The sequence below is a fragment of the Limulus polyphemus genome, unplaced genomic scaffold (genome assembly GCF_000517525.1).
Source record: "Limulus polyphemus unplaced genomic scaffold, Limulus_polyphemus-2.1.2 Scaffold4456, whole genome shotgun sequence".
Lineage (NCBI taxonomy): Eukaryota > Metazoa > Arthropoda > Merostomata > Xiphosura > Limulidae > Limulus > Limulus polyphemus.
In genome coordinates, this window is record NW_013670066.1 from 55117 (window position 1) to 76207 (window position 21091).

The 21091-nt window shown below is 32.8% G+C and overlaps 1 protein-coding gene across 1 annotated transcript in view; it reads right to left on the reverse strand.

Annotated features, from left to right (window-relative positions):
• Positions 1–21091, reverse strand: part of LOC106471173 — a 67859-nt gene that overhangs the window by 36116 nt on the left and 10652 nt on the right. Inside the window, exons 3-7 of the mRNA XM_013931761.2 lie at positions 18525–18659; positions 9324–9449; positions 4077–4151; positions 2925–3099; positions 408–553 (exon numbers count right to left, since the gene is read on the reverse strand). Coding sequence (XP_013787215.2) covers positions 408–553; positions 2925–3099; positions 4077–4151; positions 9324–9407 — 480 coding nt within the window. The 5' untranslated portion in view covers positions 9408–9449; positions 18525–18659. The remainder of the gene's footprint in view (positions 1–407; positions 554–2924; positions 3100–4076; positions 4152–9323; positions 9450–18524; positions 18660–21091) is intronic.

Consider the following 21091-nt stretch of genomic DNA (forward strand, 5'->3'; position numbering starts at 1 on the left):
CTAACCCGTTTTGTATAATCTACAATAATAACAATACTGTTAAGTAACAACTACGTGATTTATATGGTGACAAACGTACAAAGTTCATGAGATATGAAATTACTGAGTGAATAAAGAAAAATTTTAATAACTTAATCATCCACTAAAACAGTCTCACACAGAAAATTGGCAAGATTTACACTTAATGTATTGACACACAGCTACAACCAATAAAGTTCTGCTACCATGGCATGTCTGAGTACACATATGTTCTTCACATTAGGAATGAAAAAATTCATTCCATAAATATTGATCCACCACTAATATGTATTAATTGTGTGGTTAAAACATATTCCACAAAATTTTAACTACGAAAACATATTAATACTAGTTCACTGGCAAACTAACATAAGGGAATAACCACCAACCTTAGTTCCTAGCTGTTGTGGAGGTAATCGTTGTGTTGCAGTTGAAGTAATGGAACTGAGACTCATTATGGAAGAAATATCAGGAGTAAAGCTAACTCCAGGAGAGTTGATGTCAGAAATATTAGTTGGTCCACTGTTTGCCATCACTAAAAAAAAAATCTCTCAAGTTCTACTGACAACTATCTACATCGAGGAATATGTTAATATATATATAATGCTTCTCGCAACCAATCAATTTAGTGTTATGGATGAATAAATGTTACTCAAACAATACTGTTTTGATTACAATAATGATGAATGAAGAAAAAGAAAACTTTCCACCTGAAATCCAGTTTATTTCTCCATAAAACGTGGAAGTAGAGAAATTGCACAAATTACGACAGAAATTCATACAGTTATAAAATGCTAAAAAAAATTGTAAAACAAGTCTCACTTTCATTAAAAGCGCAAAGATATCTTTCTATCTATACACAAAGTTTTATTATATGCCTGTACAAGCAACATTTTAAAAGGGTCGTGTAGGCAATGTTAATCCAAGTAAAATAGGAATAATCAATCTTCTGAGCTATATAAAAGCCAGTGTGTGTGTCACGTTATGTCTGATTTCTGAAAATAGGAGAGTCATAAAAGCCAAAATGCATTTATCCAGATAGAATAGATCAATTACAAGCTGCTCATTATGAATTTAGTGACAGGGGTGCAAGGGAGTCATGAAACCTTAAAAGTGTAGTGAGTATTGGTATAATAAGCTTAAAGTAAAGATGTAGTGTGGGATCACCTAGCTTAGAGTCAAGTGCATAAAATTTATCATGAAAGTAAAAATACTGATTCAATTTTAAACGTAAATTGGATCTGAACTAAACTATTTTCTATATATTGGAAGTTGTTAATCTAACTGATTTTTACCACTAATTATTCTATAAATACGCCTTATTCCCTTTTTCAATCTGTCGAGAATGCTTTCATGATCCTTTTTTTATTAATGCTCAACAATATATATATCGTCGCTTAGCAACAAAACTATTATTGGATGTTATAGTGTTTTAACTGTTATGGAATGTTATGGGGTAGTTTTAACTATTATGGGATGTTATACTGTCGAGAACTCTTTCACTACTTTTTTTTGGTAATGCTCAACGATATATATATATCGTCACTTAGCAACAAAACTATTGTGGGATGTTACAGTTTTAACTATTATGGGAAGTGATTTTTTCTAAACTATTATGGGGATGTTATAGAGTAGTTTTAACTGTTATGGGGATGTTATAGAGTAGTTTTAACTGTTATGGGATGTTATAAGGTAGTTTTAACTATTATGGGATGCTATAAGGTAGTTTCAATTATTATGGGATGCTATAAGGTAGTTTTAATTATTATGGGATGCTATAAGGTAGTTTTAATTATTATGGGATGCTATAAGGTAGTTTTAATTATTATAGGATGTTATACTGTTGAAAATGGTTTCACACTTTCTTTTTTTGGTAATGATCAACAATATACATTGTCGCTTAGCAACAAAACTATTATGGGATGTTATAGTGTTTTAACTATTATGGGTTGTTATAGTGTGCTTTAAGTATTATGGGACTAGCATATATCCATCAAAAATGATGGGGCAAGTATTAACACCCCCGCCACTTAGTATACCCTAACCTCACATTTCATAGGTAACTGAAATATATAAATTTTACAAAATAAATGATGGCCAACAAAAAGGTAGAAAAATACAGTCATTGCATTCAAACGTCAGTAAATTCCTTTGTGAGCCAATCAAAATTTTAAACTTAAATCGTTTCTGAATTAAGCTATTTTCTGTTCTATCACCAATGTTTTAAATTAAATTAAGAAATCAACAAATATTTTTCCACTTTTGTTGTCTATACATTTCATTTTATACTTTCAGTAGATAGACTAACAACAATATTAGGTAATACAGAAAAGCCATTGTTAGAACATAGTGTTACCAAAATGCACTGGCTTTTCTATATAGTAGAAGTTGTTAATCTAATTGATTTTTACCAATAATTATTCTATGAATATGCAACAAATTTATTTCATGAATGATTTTAATTTTGATTGTCTCACAGAGGAATTTACCAAAGTTTGACTGCCTCAACTGCACTTTTCTGCCTCTTTGTTGGTCAACCTTGATTTGGTAAAATTTGTTTATTTCAGTTAGCTGTGAAATGTGAGGTTAGAATATACTATGGGGTGGGGGTAGTAGTACTTGCCCAGTCATTTTTGATGGGCTTTATGCTAGTTCTATTATAAGTATTGGCTCCAGATAAGTTATAAACTATGCGTATGCTGCAATTTTTTTCTTTTCTTGACTATGATTTCACTTTGACTAAATTCCTTTGTTGTTTACTTCAATCAACAACCTGCAAATAGTAAAACTCTCAAAGATGGAACAACATTCTGACCTGACCCTCATTCAGGTTTTAGAAATTTTAAATGTATTAAAACAAAATCTATTAACTATACATGTGAATTATGACTTAACACAGAACATACCTCTATCAATTGGCCAGTCTCTATGGTATAAGGAAGACATATTATGGCTTGAGCCATTACTCCATATCAATGATCCTGACTCATTTCCATTCAAGTTATTATTTTCCATCAGGCTACTATGCATAGTATGAAAAGCTGAAGAATATCTTTGGTTTGTGTTTCTTATATTTCCATCCTATTATGCAAAAAGTTTTACATAACTGATATACTACACTAAAAAAATGTTTTCTATGGACTATCCAAATATAGCCCAAAGGTTACTATAATCAGAATAATTTCATTTCCAGAACCATTTAATTTTAATTTCATGTTTATTTTTCTTTAGTAAAATCAGTGAGGAAAAAAATAAAAAAATGCATCTTGTTCAATTTATAAAACAAGCAATTTTCATTTAATGCATGCTAACTACATCCTAAACAAACATTATTTAATCTAAAATTGGTGTTATGCATATTTTCACAAGAAATATTTTGACAATGTTTATTACTCATCTATTTCCCTTTGATGTCAAACTTCACAATGCCTATTCAAATACATTAAGACATTTTACTTAAGTTCACATTGTTAGTTAGGCATAAGAATACAAGATACCAACAAAAAAAGGAAAGACACCATGATAATATAAACAAGAACATAGTACAAAATTTCTTTACAAGCTCATTGTGTGCTGGATATTGTATCAAGTGACTTCTGACAAAACATTTTACTTTCAAACTATATAAATTTTTTATCATCTTCTATCAAGACTTCTTGAACCCATGTGTTTTTCTGACATCAAAAATTAAGGAATCATTTAAGTTAAAGATCTATGTAACAGGTAACTCTAAACTGATATTTCTGTAAGCAGGTAGCAGGTATGCAAGAAACAAATGAGAACAAATATCTATACCTTCACCCACTACCTCCCTTACCCATATAGTGATGTCATTCATACTTTCCTATTCCTAATTCCATTTTTGAATAACTTAATGAAGTTTGAAATGCCCCCCCCCCCCACATTACGAAGAGGACTACAACTTACATTACAAAACCACAATGTTGACACTTTTCCAAGCATACATTTCAGCAACACTTGTTAATACATACTCAAAAGGGTGTAAAATCATATATAATTTACTATCAACACAAAAAAAATTATAAGTAAATGTTTACCTGATGAACATGGCTAGGTGTGGTACCTAAATTTTCAGTAGATACAATTATATTATTGCAGTCATCATGATCCTCCTGAAGCAAAGAAGAATTATTTCAGTATGTAAAATTAAAGTTCAATTCCCACATTCCTGCTAGATAGATAAAAGTTTGGCCTCAGTAATGACTAAACATATTTTGGAAATCAGTAACTGGTTCTAAGATTATCAGTGAACAGAGTAGTAAATGTTAGAAGTCATTTTAGATTTCAATTTCTATATATTAAAAAACAACTCATTTATTCTAAACTACAATTTTACACATACCTAACACCACATTAATTATTTTGGACATCTAATATGTACAACCTTTATGTTCAACCCATAGTGGATGTTAAGGACAAATAACTAAAAAGGTTTGTAAAGCCACTATATTTTTTTCAAACAATTATATATTTTCAGACTTAGAAAACTTGCAGTAGTTGGAGAAGTACCATATTTCCTTTCTTTCTTGGCTTAGAAAGTTTAAATTATTATTTAGTTCACCAAAATTGAGATACACATTCTTTTAGAGTGCTTACTGACTTTCACATAGGAGAAATGCACCTTTTGCAGTATTGACCTTATTTCAGTTGCTAGAGCATGATCAAGGAATTTGTCCCACTTAGATATTTTTGGGTATTCTCATGAAAAATGTTGTTGGAGATATAGCTTTGACTGTGTCTCTAGCAAAATCACAACATCCAAGTCTAGAAATCTTTAGAAGCTAGAGAATTCAGATTTAACTCCAGTGTACATTTGCTGGAAGTATACCTGGAAGTAGAGCTAGCCAATTAGTGGAATTTGATAACCTATCACTCATCAGGCCCATTAACTGATTAAATTCAATTAACCGATTATTCTTACACAAGACTTGGATAGTTGGAGTAACAGAAAACAACCATTTTGATTAGTTGATCATTTTTTATCAAAATATTTGAAGTAATCAAATTAATCTCCCAGAGCTATATGAAAGTACCACAACTGTAATTGACGTTAGTATTTTTACATCTGTTTACTGCAATACAATAAATATTAAGTACAATTAACTCAAGATCGCTTAGGTCATCCATGTTAATAACATTAATTAGTTAGTAATGTTTTTAATCACATTTAACTTAAAAATAATAAAAATTATCTTAAATAAATATTTATATTTTAATTTTCCTCATAGTTGAAAGGTACATTTAATATTTTTGGTGCTAAATAAATAAATTAATGCATAATATCTTTTTAAGTATTTGAATTTTGTATTTTAATCACTGTGTACTATTAAGATAAACATCATTCTTTAATTTTTAAGTAATAACTTTAATTATTCACAACAAAAATAAGTGTTTTATTTTTACATGTATTTGAATTATATTACTGTTTGTTGAAAAATTTGTATTACAATTATCTGTCTTGTAAGTGATTTTGGAGAATATATCTGTCTTGTGAGCAATTTTGGAGAGAGGTCACTAAATGCATTCAGCACTGTCTGGTACAAATTTGATTTAAACTGTATACATTAGCATTGTTTGGTGAAATCTTATGTAATCAATATTTTCAGTCTTTTGGAATTAGTTTTGATTAACAGTTAGATGTATAACTGGGAAAGCAAAATCTTAGAGTCTCTTTAGTGATCCAGTCAAGAGTATGCTGTCAGAAAAATAATTTGAATGAGTAGTTAAAAAACTGCATAGCTATGCCTGATTCTAGTATTTTTTGGGAAGCAAAATATTTTGTACAATTTGCTAACAAACTAATTATTCAAGTTCATACAGAGTCTGTTTATCGTTATTTTAATCAGACCATCATAACAAAATAGTGTCAGAAATGGAATTTTAACTTTGTCTTTTTCAAGTTTAAGAAAAGATTATTCGAAATATTGAAAAATGACTAACCCCAAGGAGCAAGCATCAATCATGAAGACTACAGCAATGAAAGCTGCAGGAGTTGAAAAGGAAGAATATCAACAGTGTGGTAAATTAGTTAATGCTGCAAATAGACTAAGACTGTAGTCACAAATCAGAAAATTAAAAATTTAATCAACAAGATATAGTGACAAATCAACAAGTTCAAGGGTTGTGTCAACAAATTCAACAGTCAAATTAGCAAATGCATGAATTTAATATAAAAGCTTGATCAACAGGCCCTAATTAAAAACCAACAAAAACAGCAGGTTATGAAAAGATAGATCAACAAGTAACAGTAATAAATCAGCAAATAAAGTTTATTCAGAAGGTAAACCACCAAACGAAAATAATGATGAATCAAATCAATGAGATGACTATCAGCAAGATGAAAGGGTCAACATTTTTCAAACTGCCATACAAGGACAAAAGACTAATTTACAAGAAGCCTTATAACAACAGGCCCAACAACAGAGTAAAGACTCAGAAAAACAAGTACAACTTTAGACTGAAGTCTTACATTAGCTGGGTGATAGAAAAAGCAGGCAAAATTAGAGAGGAGAGTAGGCACAGACACTCAACTTGAACAGACTGTATTTTAATATTCTCCAACCAGTTCATATCACACATGAAAAGAAAACCAGCCTTACAGAGCACTCATAGACTCAGCCCTTTTGCACAACTTTTCCATCCATGGGATCAGAATAAAACCAGTGATGGCCTTAGTTATGTTTGAAAAGTGCAATCGCACAGGGCCCGCAAAATTGAGGGACCTGCAAAATATTTATGGACTTTACATTGCTATTATAATCTGAGTAAGTGGGTTCTTATCTCAATACAAATAAAAGGACCCACAAAATCATCATATGTAATTGTTTAAATATTTTATTATACAACAGAAACAATAAACACAGTGAAAAAAGATAAATCTCAAACGTTTTGGACACTTAGCCCATCTTCAGTGATAATTAAGATTGAATATAAATGCGTATGATTTGAAGCAAACACCTAGATGCATTTTAAATATGTATAAGTATAGATATAATTAAATAAAGGCAATTAAAATTAAATTAAAATCAAAGAAAATTGAAGCAAATTTGTTATTTAACTATATTTAGGAGTACAGACCTGACCTGAATGAGTAAGGGGCCTCCCTGTTCTACAAGACGATGCTTACTCATCCAGACCCCTCTCAGATATGGGAACATGTACAAATTTGACGAACTCCTGCAACCATTGAAAATTTCAAAATAATTGGACAGGCTGCAAACAATATAGACTTCAGGCTTCTTGAATCACTCCACATTCATTATTAAAAACCCACCCAAACAATAATGTCAGGTCTGTACTCCTAAATATAGTTAAATAACAAATATTCTTTGATTTTAATTTTCATTTCATTAAAGAAGACAGAAAATACTGATGAAACAAAAGAATACTGGCAATCAGTCATTTCAATTCCAATGCAAGCAGCTATTTTATGCGAGTCACATGATGGCATCTCAGAATGAAGAAGACACTTGGTCAACTGTGGGAAAGGTTCTACTAGAGTGGCATAAGAAGAGATGTTGAGCATATACAGTAGTATGTGCTGCAAAGATAGGGACAAGGAAAGCAACACTCAAACTGTGCCTGGACGGAGCATCAATGGAGAGAATAGCAACTGACATCAAGGGACCATTGCCAAAAGCTGATACTGGAAAAAAGTATATACTGGTAGCTATGGATTATTTAATGAAGTGGCCAGAAGCTTATACAATTTCAAATCAAGAAACAAATGTTGGTTGACGACCAGTTCTTCATATTATTTAGTTTACCTATGAAACTTCATTCTGACCAGTTTTGAGGCAGCAGTATTTAAAGAATTACTGGATATAAAGAAAACCAGGAAAACACTATTACATCTGCAATCAGGTGAAATGGTAGACCATTTCAACCAATTATTAGGCAGATAAGTTGTCAAGTTTAATGAATAAAATCATTTGAATAGGAATCTGACACTACTAGCACTACTAATGGCTTTCACAACTTTTGTGCATGAAGCTACAGGTTACATACTCACTATAATGAGAATGGACAAGAAATTTGACTACCAGTTGATTTGATCATAAGGAGACCAAAGGATGTATACCTACCATATAACAGTACTGACTTGGTGACAAATCTGCAGGAATGACTGACAGAAGTACACCAACATCCAAGAGAACCTCAGCTAAGGTGGAGAAATAAATGAAGCAGTAATATAATGGTAAGTTTCACGCAAGTCATTTTAATGCAGGGGACTTGGTCTGGTGAAGGAGTTGACATTACAGGTGAATTTAATGAAGACAGTGCCCATTACTCAACAACACCTGCAGTCACTTCATCCCTACCTGGAGGTGAAGTGTATGTGCTTTGAAAGAGGTCTACTTCAAAGTGAAGACAACCTCACCAGTTGGGGTGGGAGAGAACAAATGGACATTTTGAATAATGTAAACTTTTATTTTGTTATTTAAATATTTGTAATTTCACTAGGTCAATTAAAATTTAGGCAGGGAGAAGTATTTTAAACAATTCAAATTATGTTGTGTTTTTACATTTTTCTGAATTAAATTATTGTTTGTTGAAAAAATTTGCATTACAATTGTTTGTCTTGTAAATAACATGAGAGAAGACTCCGTATGAATTTAGTGTCATTTGGTAAAAAATCTGATGTAAACTGTATGCATTACTGTTGTTTAGCAAAATCTCATGTAAATCAGTTTTTCCAGTTGAGTTTTGGAATCAGTTTTAAGAGTTAGATATATGGCACAGTAAGCAAAGTTTCTGGGACTCTTCTAGTTTCTTCACTGAATGAATCAAGAGTCTAAGTCCAGTATTAGAGAAATAACCTGATTGTGTAGCCTAAAAACTGCGTAGTTAGACCCGAGTCCAGTATTGTTTGGGAAAGTGAAATAATTTGTACGAGTTATTCAAATCAATAGGTGGACTATTTGTTGTTTTTAATTGGGCTAGTGTAATACTTTATAAATATAAAATATTTATTATACAAAATTCTTTATTAAAAGTTTGAGTTACAAACTGTCATCTTATGGAAGATTTCATACTTACATAGGTATGAATTATGGTGTTAAGAATGTCATCTGTGAGGAAAATATCACTTACATGAGTAAGAATATATACCACATTTGAGAGGAATTAAAATATGAAAGGCTCGTGTGGAAGATTTGATATGCATATAGTTAAGCATTATGATGCAGAAAAGTAATATGTATATGAAAAACTACTCAAAACTTAAGAGTGATTTCTGAAACTTTCCAGTGTTTCTTAAATTCAAAATAAGACTGTGTACATACCTGAGAAGGAGCTGAGGATTCAGGAAGTAAAGGTCTTCCTCCCACAAGTAGGTTGTCAGCTTCAACTTCTCGACGTCTAACCATCTTATGATGAGAATAAACTAGCAATAGCTAAACAGCAAGATTCTGGTGAAGTGAAAAACATAAAAATATATTTTATTGAATTGGATATTTTGATGACAAAAAATGTTTTATATATTTTATCCTAAACTAAAAACAATTCAAACCATTCAGATGACCCATTTTTTACATGTGTCACTTATTGTCAGTCTGAATCAAATAATTCTAATTCTGATGAATTAAACTTCTATTTATTCAAAAATGAGCAAATATATAGGAGAATTAAAATAACTGCAAATACTTAAGTTTTGTGAATTAACTAAACCCCTCAAGAATGGCTGTTAGAAATGTCAAAAAAGTTTTCATTTTTACTCATATTTCTTTTTTCTTTATAAATAATTTTTAGCAATTATAGAAAAGATCAGCCTTAATTTATAATTATTGTGGTCAAAATAGACTGAGTTGTTAATTTATGGGTCATGGAAAATAAGCTACTCAAAATTCTTCAGTTGAAATTAATTTATTATGGGATGCAAGTTACCATAGTTGTGTTTTCTTGAGATTTCATGTTACAGTATTTGCCTTTTTGTTGCTTTCTTATTAGGTAATAGGGTCAAAAGTATGAAATGTTTGAAACTACCCTATAAGCATTAGTAGTATTTTCTTAGAAGTCTCAGGTAGTCTATTTTAGAAAGTGTTAAACACAAGAAGGAGAGTATGTTAATTGTAATCTGTGATTGGTTTCACAGAAAAGGGTTTGTGTTTAAGAAAGGTCTAGAAAATATTTGGTTCCATCTCCATTAAGATCCAAGATCATTACATTGTGCTTTATTGAAGAGTCTAAAAACTATAAAAATGTCCAAGCCATCAAGTGAGACCCAGAGTTAGTTTGAGAGGAAACATGAGTTGAAAAGTAATTGGCGAGTACACCTTTTGTAACAAAACTTATGCCAACAATGCTACTCAATGAAGAAAATATTTGACAAAGTGAAAGAAACGTTCTTCAAAGGAATCAATCTGTAGCAGCCAGGTGGAAAAAGATGGAGTGCTGTACCTATTGCAATTGATCTCGCATGCAATCACAAAACTCACTGGTGACAAACCAACGAGGTTTAAGGTGGTTCCTAACTTTAAAAAGATGGGACAGCATTAGGGAAACTTTTGGCAACAGCTAAAATTTAGTATTTGGTAGCATTTCCCAACCATCAGAACACAGACCTTTTGCCTTCATTCTATCTAACCAACAGCTTTCATGTTGAACCCAAAGTACAGAGACCCAGAAAAAGATGAGAAGACCAAAGCACATCCCTAATGTGAATCCTGCAATTGATTAATGTGATTTAGCTGAATATGATGATGGACCTAAATACAACATTACAGTTTTATAGAAGCCAATTAGCATCACTGCACCATTAACATGGTGAAAAAGCTTTGAGAAGGTTGACAGTTATCCTTTTTTTTTTTTTACCTACTGAGATGCTTGTAATAGTATTTGGAATATGTTTACTAGCCAAAAAACTGTCTCACAATGTGACAAAACAGCTAAATGTGTTAATGAGACTATAATTCTCACTTTTTTGAGTATGAGGTTCTGGATAATGGTAACAAAGAAAAAGCATCAGCATGAATAAAAAATAAAGAAAAACATCTGGCAGTGTATCAGCATTAGCAGTAGTGGATCCAGCACAGGAAGATGAGATTACTAAGTATGAAAGCTCAAGCAAAATTGAAGTTAATGAAGAGGTAACTCAAGAATAGTAATCTAATAACTTGTAAGTAAATAGTGGCTGTCACAAATTGTTCAAAAAATAAGTAATAATAACAAAAACAAAGAGACAACAAAAAAAAACTAAGCCCTACTGTTATACTTATACCTATGCTCTGTAAAGTTATGTATAACATGTTTCTCAAAAAATAAATTATCAACACTAAATAGGTGTCCAATGCCAACATTAATTATTACTAGCAATATTTCCAAATGTTGACCTGTTAATCATTCAATAAAGAAATATATATTTAAGAACAAGAATTAGCAAATTTTCTAGAAAATTAACACATCTCCTTGTTTCTTTAATGAATTTCCAAATGTTTCAGAAAGTTTTAGAAGGTATACTAATTTAGTTGTAATTTCAAGATTAGAGGTTTAACAGCATCACATTATCAAGTTTTTTATTTATTCAATGAGGGCCCTAGTTTTCATTTTCTAACATCTTTCATAATAAATATTCCTGGTAAAAGTAATTGAAAGTTAACAGTATCCAATAATAATATCAGTAATATTACAAACTTTAATTTTTTTTAAATCTTGATTGTACGATATGGTGCAAACTGTGCAATAGGTGCTATCGAAGTGTATCATGAATTTAACTTTTAATAAATTTTTACATGACATGCACAGACAAGGCCTATAGTCAATAGGTAGCATCAACAGTTGGCAATCAGTTTAACAAATCACCAAAAACATTATGTGAATGGTATTGCCATCTAATAAGAGAAACTTGAACTATTTTGTAAATAGTGTTCCCTCCATTCATTAGATGGAATCAGCATTTACTAAGTCAACAATGAACAGCTGACAATATTCAAGTTCATTCTGTTGACAAATACACAGGCCTACAGGAATGTCTTAGCAGCTTTCAGATTTTTATAGTACTGCAGTATTTTTAAGTATAAAATAAATAATTTGACTGTGAAAGTAACACAAACTATTCAGTAAGAGTGAGCAATAATAAAAGTAATATTAAGAAGTATTTCCTACAAATAAACTAGGTCAAAAACTAAATTTTTTAGTTGAGAGTAGTGCAGAAAAATTATAGCCTTCAGTGCTACAACAATGAATAAACACATAAACAACTGCAAGAAATTCAAAGTTAAGGCAATAAGATATGTCAGCATGAAACTAACAAAGTCCAAAATCTTAGTCAAAAATCACCAGTAAGCCAGATAAAAGCATAACTAAACTTGCTTTGTCAGCTTCACATTATTTAAATCTGAACATGGAAAGGTCTATTGATATTATGACAACAAAGCAGGAAAATTAACATTTTCCATATGTGAAAATGTATTTCAGATAGATACTCACTTCTCTGTACCACCTGGAGCTATTATTTCATGTGTACTTTCATGTAAATTACTACACATGCCACAAGCCTTGAATAAAGCTCCCAACCTTATATGTATCAACATGTATTGCATCAGCCGATGATGTGCTTATTATTAGATCATAGCCTTCTACCAAAAGGAAGGCAGCAAGTCCTCCATGTGTAATAAACACCAGGAGCACTAGCATTTCAACAAAGCCTCATCCTTGATGAGGCAAAAGACACACACTAGAAGTGGGAAAGAAGTGGGAGGTACTGTAGAGAGGTGAGGATCTATCTGAAATACATTTTCAGGTAAGCAAAATGTTAAGAAATACTACTCAACTCTCCCCAGAACTGAGAGCTAGAATCCCACATTGATAAGATGGTGGAAGGGCTAGTGTAAGTAAAGAAATTAAAAAGATGAGCTCCTTTCTGAAGTTATAAAAACAGAAAACAAAAATCCATGGAGTGTGTCACCCACCAGTAGAATGGGACCCAATGAGGCATCACTCAGTGGAAGACTAAATCCTTATCATGAAGGGAATATTCATTGCCCAATAAATAAGAGAGAGCAAAAGGTACTGTCAAAAGAACCTTCTACATGATGCTAAAGGGTCACATAGATTGGTGGAATGAAAGATAGCATAACCAGCCATTACCTCACAGGTGGTCAGCTGAGCACAAGTGTGTAGTGTGACTGAGACAATAAGTCAGGCCACACAGTATTAGAGAAATATTTATTTGAAATAGATACTTATAATACGCAGGGAGAAATTATCCCAGACATGCATCCTAAGGAGAACACAAGACCCATCTGGTTGGCATAACCACTGGAAATAGCTAGGTTTATAGTGTAGTGGGATAACTTATAATGCACTTCAGGTGACACCCCACCCCTACTTCAATCAAGGGGATGCACTGACTCTGTCTCATGCCAGTGAGACTACACTAACCCAGCAGCTCAGAACAGAGAAAGCAAGGGTTCTCACTTTACTCCACTAAAAGAAAATAGGAAGGAGGAATTTACATAAAGTAGAATGACTGGAAGTAAAATAAATAAATAGTCTTCTGGAGAACCTCATCTCAACAATGGGCACTAAGTAGGGACAGATAAGCTGAACAATGTGTGTGTGTGTGTGTGTTCGCTCTCTCCTTCTCCCAAATTCCTCATCAAATAGGGGAGAAGTATTTCCTATGAGACAACTTCAGCAACATGGCAGGTTCCATGGTCTTCACAATATAAATAAACAAGGTGGTTTTAAGACCTATAAGAAAAATAAAAATAATTAACAACCCACCTACTCTGAGTCTCTGTGAGAATTGAAGGGATATAAAAACCAGAAGCAGAAGAAACTCCAATTTGGCATAAGTAATGTGACACAAAGGGAATGTCCCCTGCAAGATCTCATCCAGGGAACATTGATGGCTAGAGGCCAAACAAACCCATGAGATGAAAAATTTGATGGGAGGAGACATGAAAAATATAAAAAGTGTCATTACCCATAGAAGAATAAACTAACCACATGTTACGTATAAACCAACTGGTCAAAGTGAAATGAGATAAGTTACAAGGGGAAGAAGAATCCCACAACAAGAAAAGGCAATGTCATTTGCCTTTAAAGATGGCAGTTTGAGGGAGGTAACAACGAACAGCTCACAAGGGGCAAAAGAGACAATAGGGGTTGGAATGATCATAAAAGGAAGAAAGAGAATGGAGGTTGATAGTAGAAAACATCCAATCACCCTTTCAAGTAGAAGTGTTTTGGGGAGGAAGGAGTGGTAAGGGAATAATACTAACCAGTCCCTGTGGTAAAGATTGCAGAGGGCATGCAAGGCAAAACTTTCTGAGTGACAAATACCACAAGTAAGAAGAAGAAAATATGCCTTAAGAGAAAGATGGTATAGGGAACAGGTGGCCAACAATTCAAAGGGGGTACATGTGAGAGTCCTGTGAACTAAACAGTCATTGAAGACTAGAAGAGGAACCAGACAAGGAGGAACACTGATGAAAAGAGCTCAAAAGAAATCCATAAAAATCAGAGAGAAAAGGAGAATGGCTGGGGGAGAGATGGAGAAGTTATGTACAAAATGACCTATAACAGTAAAAATTTGAAATGAGTAAGCTACTGAACACAGTGGTCAAGGGCCTGAAATAGAACACTTAGAGAAAAGAAAACAAGGTTCCCAAGAGTGAATGCCTTGATGTCAGTAGATTGAAAAAAAAATTTTTCATGATAACAAGACCAACAAATAAATCAAAAGATAATGGCAAGCTTATGAAGTAGCCAACATCTCAAGGATGTTGATATATAGACTGCTCCTCTGGAGACCAGGCTTAGAAAATGGAGCAGGTATCCAGATCTACATCCTGTCTGAACAGAAATGCATCAGGTCTTGGTTGTTGTCAAGTGCAAAGCTACACAATGTGCAACATATGCTGAGCTCACTACAGGTTTGTAAACCCAAATATTTGAGCATTAAGGGGGGGGGGGGTGTTGAACAGATGCAAGTCTGGGGAGCTGGGGGGGGGGAGGATGTCCAGGGTTGTGTGGAATTGAGTCATCCACTATAACAGCAACAGGTAAAAAGTAAGAGAGAAAGACAGAGAATCTCTGGATTTATTACATTGATTGGCCAGAGTCCACAATAGAGACAAATCCTCCCATGCACAATAATAAGGATACCCGAGATCCTTAGTATCAGAAGCTCAATGTCCCAAAGGTGCAAGGAAAAAGCATCAGCCCATTCTGCATTAAAAGAATTAGGAAAGACCTTTAAACAAATGAATGAATGAGATACTGGGTGAGGGTCAAGACTGAACTGGGAAGCTGAACTAGCCACCCTACATGAGATGACTCCTGAGGGAGAAGAGAGGTCACAACAATAAATGCCACACTGAATGGACTAAGTGGAGGCCAAACATCCATTGAGTAGTGTAACAGTAGACCTGAAGAATGCAATCTTCAAGAAAAACCCACTGGACTCAATTGCTTACATATGATTTGTTTTAGTAAAGAAAAAAAACTAACAAAAAAAATTAGACTTTGAGCAACTTATATACATACTTATACTAAACTTCACATTTTTCCCACAGTGTGAAAATTCAAAGCTTTTTTGTTTGTTGTAGCACAAAGCAACATAATGGGTCATATACACTCTGTTCACTGCAAAGAATTGAGCCCCAAATTCTAGCATTGTAAGTCCATAAAATAATTATGGACTCATCAGGATGTGCGAAAAATATTCAAGACATCGATCCTGGTTACCTACCCCACCTCAGAGTCATAAAAATGTCCAGCCTGAACCATAAAATGACCAAAGTTGGCTCAAGTGGTATAAGTTGCCAATTTCCAAACTTTGTGAGAATTACAGAAAGACAGGAGTAAAACCTCAGAATAAGGATCAGGGAACTGTTCCATGGTGCTCTAATCAGGTGATGTGAGTAGTTGAAGGACAAGAAAAATAATGGAAGACAAAAAGACAGGAATAAAATCCCAGAGTGGGGGTCAGAAAATTGTTCCATGGCATCATAATTGGGTGAAGTAAAGAGTGGAAGGACAGGAAAAACCTGTGAGAAAGCACCCAAGTAACCCAGTAGTCCGCAGCAAAGAAAGTGAGAGAGCAGAGCTCCTACCAATCCAGAGGTAAGAAATGGCTCTTGAAACAAGTCACATCCAATCAAGAAATCTGATGGAATCTCCAAATCAAAAAAAAGAAAGAAAGAAAAGAAAAGCAAGAAACCAAAGTGAGCAAAAATGACTGTTGATGAACTATATCAAAATACCAAAGTGTCAGAAACATCCCAAGAAATGTCATCATAAAGGAAGATTGCAACACAGAAATCCTTAAGAGAAGATAGAAGGAAAATGTTAGAGAGTAAGGCATCCCAATGAAGTACATCCCAGAAATAAAGGTAACTGGGACACAATGGAAGAAGAAAATCAAAGGCAAAGTGGATAACAAGTATATGAAATTTCTCAGTAAAGCTGATGATTCATGATGGAAAGCTTTTAAAAGTATGTGAATTGTGAAGAGATAGTGAAGAAATTCAGTAAATAAGTAAGAGAAGAAGACAAATAGATGAAGAGTGAAAGAGTGAAAAAAAAAAGAAGGAAAAGAGGAGATCCCCCAAGCTGAAAGAAGAGATTCAAGTGATTGAGGCTTGTGCAATGAAGTAGCTCAACATTCAGCAAAAGACAAATGGAAAAAAGAAAATATTGCACACACATACCAGTGTAATTCAAGCAGTAAAGAACAAAAGTGGGATTCCCTGGTCCTCCTCAGGAAGAAAGGAAGAAGGAACCAAAAGCAAAAGTGTTCAGGGAAACAGTTGGTCGAATTTGCCAAAAGAAGGGGCAGGCTCGGCTGAAGCAGGAGTTCAGAAGTCCTAAATCCGAGGTTAGAATGGAACCAACCATCTAGTACACAATGTCATCAGTAGAGTAGTGGCTGACTCCTATTAAGGATTGGCAGGATTAAGGATTGTGAAACATGAATTCATAAACAAGGTGATCCATAAATCCAACTTATGTTTTTTTTTCTTTTAATATTGGCCTGGTATGTGTGTGGTACAAAGGCCTAGGTCATCAGTGTTGTGAGAAAAGTGAAGATTACTTAGCAAAATCTGTATGCTGGATTAAAACAATAAGAAAAAGTACTGTCAAAGAACTCTTATCACAGACATTGAAACACATTGTCTAAAATTTACAAAACTGAGTAAAATGAAAAATAAAATTTAAGTTAATTTGAATCAAAGTTCTAACTGAAATGTTTAAAACTTTCTTTTTGCACAATCAAGAAAACAAGAGAAGACAAATTACTCTGCAAATGATAAAAGTTGAAAATAATAAATTCTATTAATTCTTAAGAAAAAATATGTCTGAAAAACATTCCAGAGAAAAATAATGAGCCTTTGTTGAACACTAGTGCTCACAATGTTTACTGCACATGAAGGATGTGTCACCCTTCTATTGATGGATGGCTATAATCTAATGATATTCATATGTAGGCTAGCATGATCCACGTTATTATGTGTAGGGGTGGGAGTTTGTCTGAAGCTTGTAGTATGTGAAAAAAATTTTCTCAACAGATGATGCATGAGATAATAGCTCTTTGACCTTTGAGGAGGTGAGTGGTGTTTCCGAGTACCTCATAAAGAAACACATTCCTAAAATCTCAATGAACAATAAAATGCTACTACACAGAATACTATTTTATTCTACAGTAAGAAAATGAACAAAATAACAAAAGTATTTAAAAAATGTTTATATATTAATTACATTCCATAACAGTGATGTGCCTTTATAAAAAAAATAATGTATGAAAGGTATACATGTATTTACTTAAACAAATATGTATTTTCTGAAGAGAATATTTTGTACATGAAGGAAATAACATTTTCACTTCTAATAGATCACTCATGGTTAACTTGACAAATGCAACCCAAATAAATATAATGGATGGATCTAATTGCTTTTTTGCCAGCATGTACAAGGATCATGTTTTTTACCCAACTTTAGTACATTTTTTTAAATGATAACTAGCCTTATGAATATCTTTTTATTTTAATTGTGCGATTTAAGAGGGATGCTTTAATTGATAAGCTATATGACATTATAAGAGTTTATGAGTGAAAGTAAAGAAAAATGTAATATGTCAATCCCACTATATCTGCTATATTCCTTGCCAACTAAGTGTTTTACCCAATACCAGGGTCATCCAGCAAGCTAAGTTATATGTGACCAAAATATTCCAACAATGAATAATGAACATGCTTAGACACAAAAAAGATAACATAAATGAGAAATGAACTTGTTTTTATGACCAGATCTATACAGTTAATAGTATCTTAAAATTTTACATTTCCTTATAGTTCTAGGAATCATTGGACTGTACAACACTTACATAAGACATAGATGTAACTTTAGCCCTTAATTATTAAACTGAAAAAAGTCCAGTACAATATAACCATTCCTTAAAAACACAAGTACCGTTTCATTAAACACAAAAGCTTAATATCATTACAGTACAAACCATAACATGCAACAGTAGTCCTCACCTTTATTGTTCTAATCAACAGAGGAGGAAAACCAAGTGAGATCAGTTCTTATCCACATGCTCACCACATGGAACTGGTGGTGTGAAACAAAACCCCCAACAAAGGCTGTAGATTTGTATCAGATGTAATGCTCTGCTATATAAACAACAGATAAACATTCACTATCACCACATAATTCCACACGACCTGTAATAAAAATAATCTAAAATATAAAGCTTCTTCTTAATCCAATGTCCGAATGTGAATTTTAATTTTTTAATTTTTATTTTAAATTTAGTAGTTTAATCTATATGTATATTTGGTTCATTAAACTACATATATATATGTACACTATATATACAAGAAAAATTAGTTTTGCTTCTCACTTTTTTTGTTCTTGCCATTGATTCAGTATTTATACATTATGCATTTATACGCATAATGATTGCAAGTCAAAAGGTGTAATTATCTCATACACAAATAACTAATTAGGACTCATTTGGAATAATGTGATCAGTTTTGGTCTCCATATCTAAGAAAAGATATTGACTTACTGAAAAAAGTTCTGAGGAAGACTACTAGGATGATTCTTGGGATGGAAGGGTTGTTTTAGAAGAAAGGTTAAGAAAAGAACAGTAAGAGATGATCTTATGCAGGTTTACAAGATTATCCAAGAGATAAACAAGACAATGGCCTCTGATTTCTTTGTGCTGAATTATGAAAATAATACGACAAGTATACCATTTGAAAAGATAGGCTAGGCTCCAGTAAAGACAATTATTATTTTTTAACATAGTGATTAGCTTATGTAATGGGTTATCTTCAGCAGTACCTTATAAGAATTTATGAGGGAGATCAAAAATAAAAAAGTTTAAATGATTTTATATTTTTCTCAGTAATGAGTACGAGATAACTTTAAAAGACTAAATGGTCCCTTGTTGTCTCCTACTAATGTACGTTATGTACTCTGATAGTTAGTAATAGGCCTATTCAGTTCTTTGATTGCAGAAATTAAATAAATAGCTAATCATTTAAAATTCCATACTACTTCACATTAATCAAACAATGCCCAGTAAAATAAAATCTGTAATAAATACATAATTACTGTTAAAATGCTTAACTTTATTCTGAGTTCATACTTTAAGACATAATGTAAATAACAAAAATCGACTACACTACATTCTCAAGTCAATGAAGGTTAAATGTTGTAATTTCATAATCATGGCTTATCATAAACTTTAAGGAAGAAATGGGACATGTTGGTCCATCTAAGCTACCCCACCCACTAAACTGATTTAGAAAAAAAAATTCAAATCTAGTCCTTACAACTTATATTTATGAAGCTTTCTCTTAAACTCCCTTACATTTACTGCGTCTATGACAAATGAAGACAACCCATTCTAAATATCAAGTACTCTGTTCAAAAAATAAAACTGTCTCAGCTTGTTAGATACACACAACCATTTAAAGTTTAATGCAAAAGTTATAATTTAGGTGGTTTAAGAATAGTGCATGTGTTAAATTTAGTTATTTTTAGAAGTGATTGTTTATTGCAGGTTTGTTTACATAACTGTTTTTTATTCATATGTTGTATAGTTCAATTGTTGTGAATTGGCAGTTGTTATATTATTGCATCATGCTCTTAGAACCTTCCAAGTTTTTCTCATCATTTTGAGCATTACTGCATCATAATATCCCATAGTGTGTGGAACACAATAGGCCACTGTCAGGCTATAAATACATACTCAAAATGTAGTTTGAATTAATTAGTTAGATCTAATCTGCATGATTGTGACTTTAGTCAAAAAGAGTGTATAGTGGCAATTATCACAGATTGTATTGTAATAACAAAGTAGAGAAGAAATAATTTGTCTTGTCAATTTTATTCTAAAATAATTGAACCAAATCGTGTGGACTTTGATGAAAAAAATAATTATTTAAAGCCCTGGATACAACTGCTATGACCAACACTGTGATGAACATTTATATATACGTTTGACTTGTTTTAATATCATTTTAAAATAAGTGAATTGTGTACTGTTTATCGTTGAAATTTATAACCAACAAGTCGCAGACACCTACTATAAAGAATCCAGCCCATACACTAAAACTTGACAGTGGCAAGCCAGCCAGGATTATACACTGGTAAATGGCTGTAGAAGAAGACAAAAATTATAACAGAAATAAGCCTATATATGTACAGTGGTAGTGGTAGCAAAAATATTGTAAAGGTCACAACCACACTATATAACCAAGTCAACTGACTTTGATAAGTGGATAGAGAGGGGTGAGTGACTAGGGCTCAAAGATGGTGACCTACAACAGTTTGTTAAACAACAATAAGACCTAGAGAGAGAAGAGCATCAACAGACAAAAGAAAGACAGAAAGAAGAATGTGAGCTTGAAAAATAAGTTGAGAAAGAAGAAAAGGAGAGAGAGAGAGGAGAGACTGGAACTATAGAGAATAAAAGCACAAATTGAGATCACCAAGTACACCCAACAGAAAGATAGAGGACCCAAGAATGACAATGGGGTCAGGGCCAGCTGACCCAAGCTGCCCAAGTTTGATGATGAGAGATGACATGAAT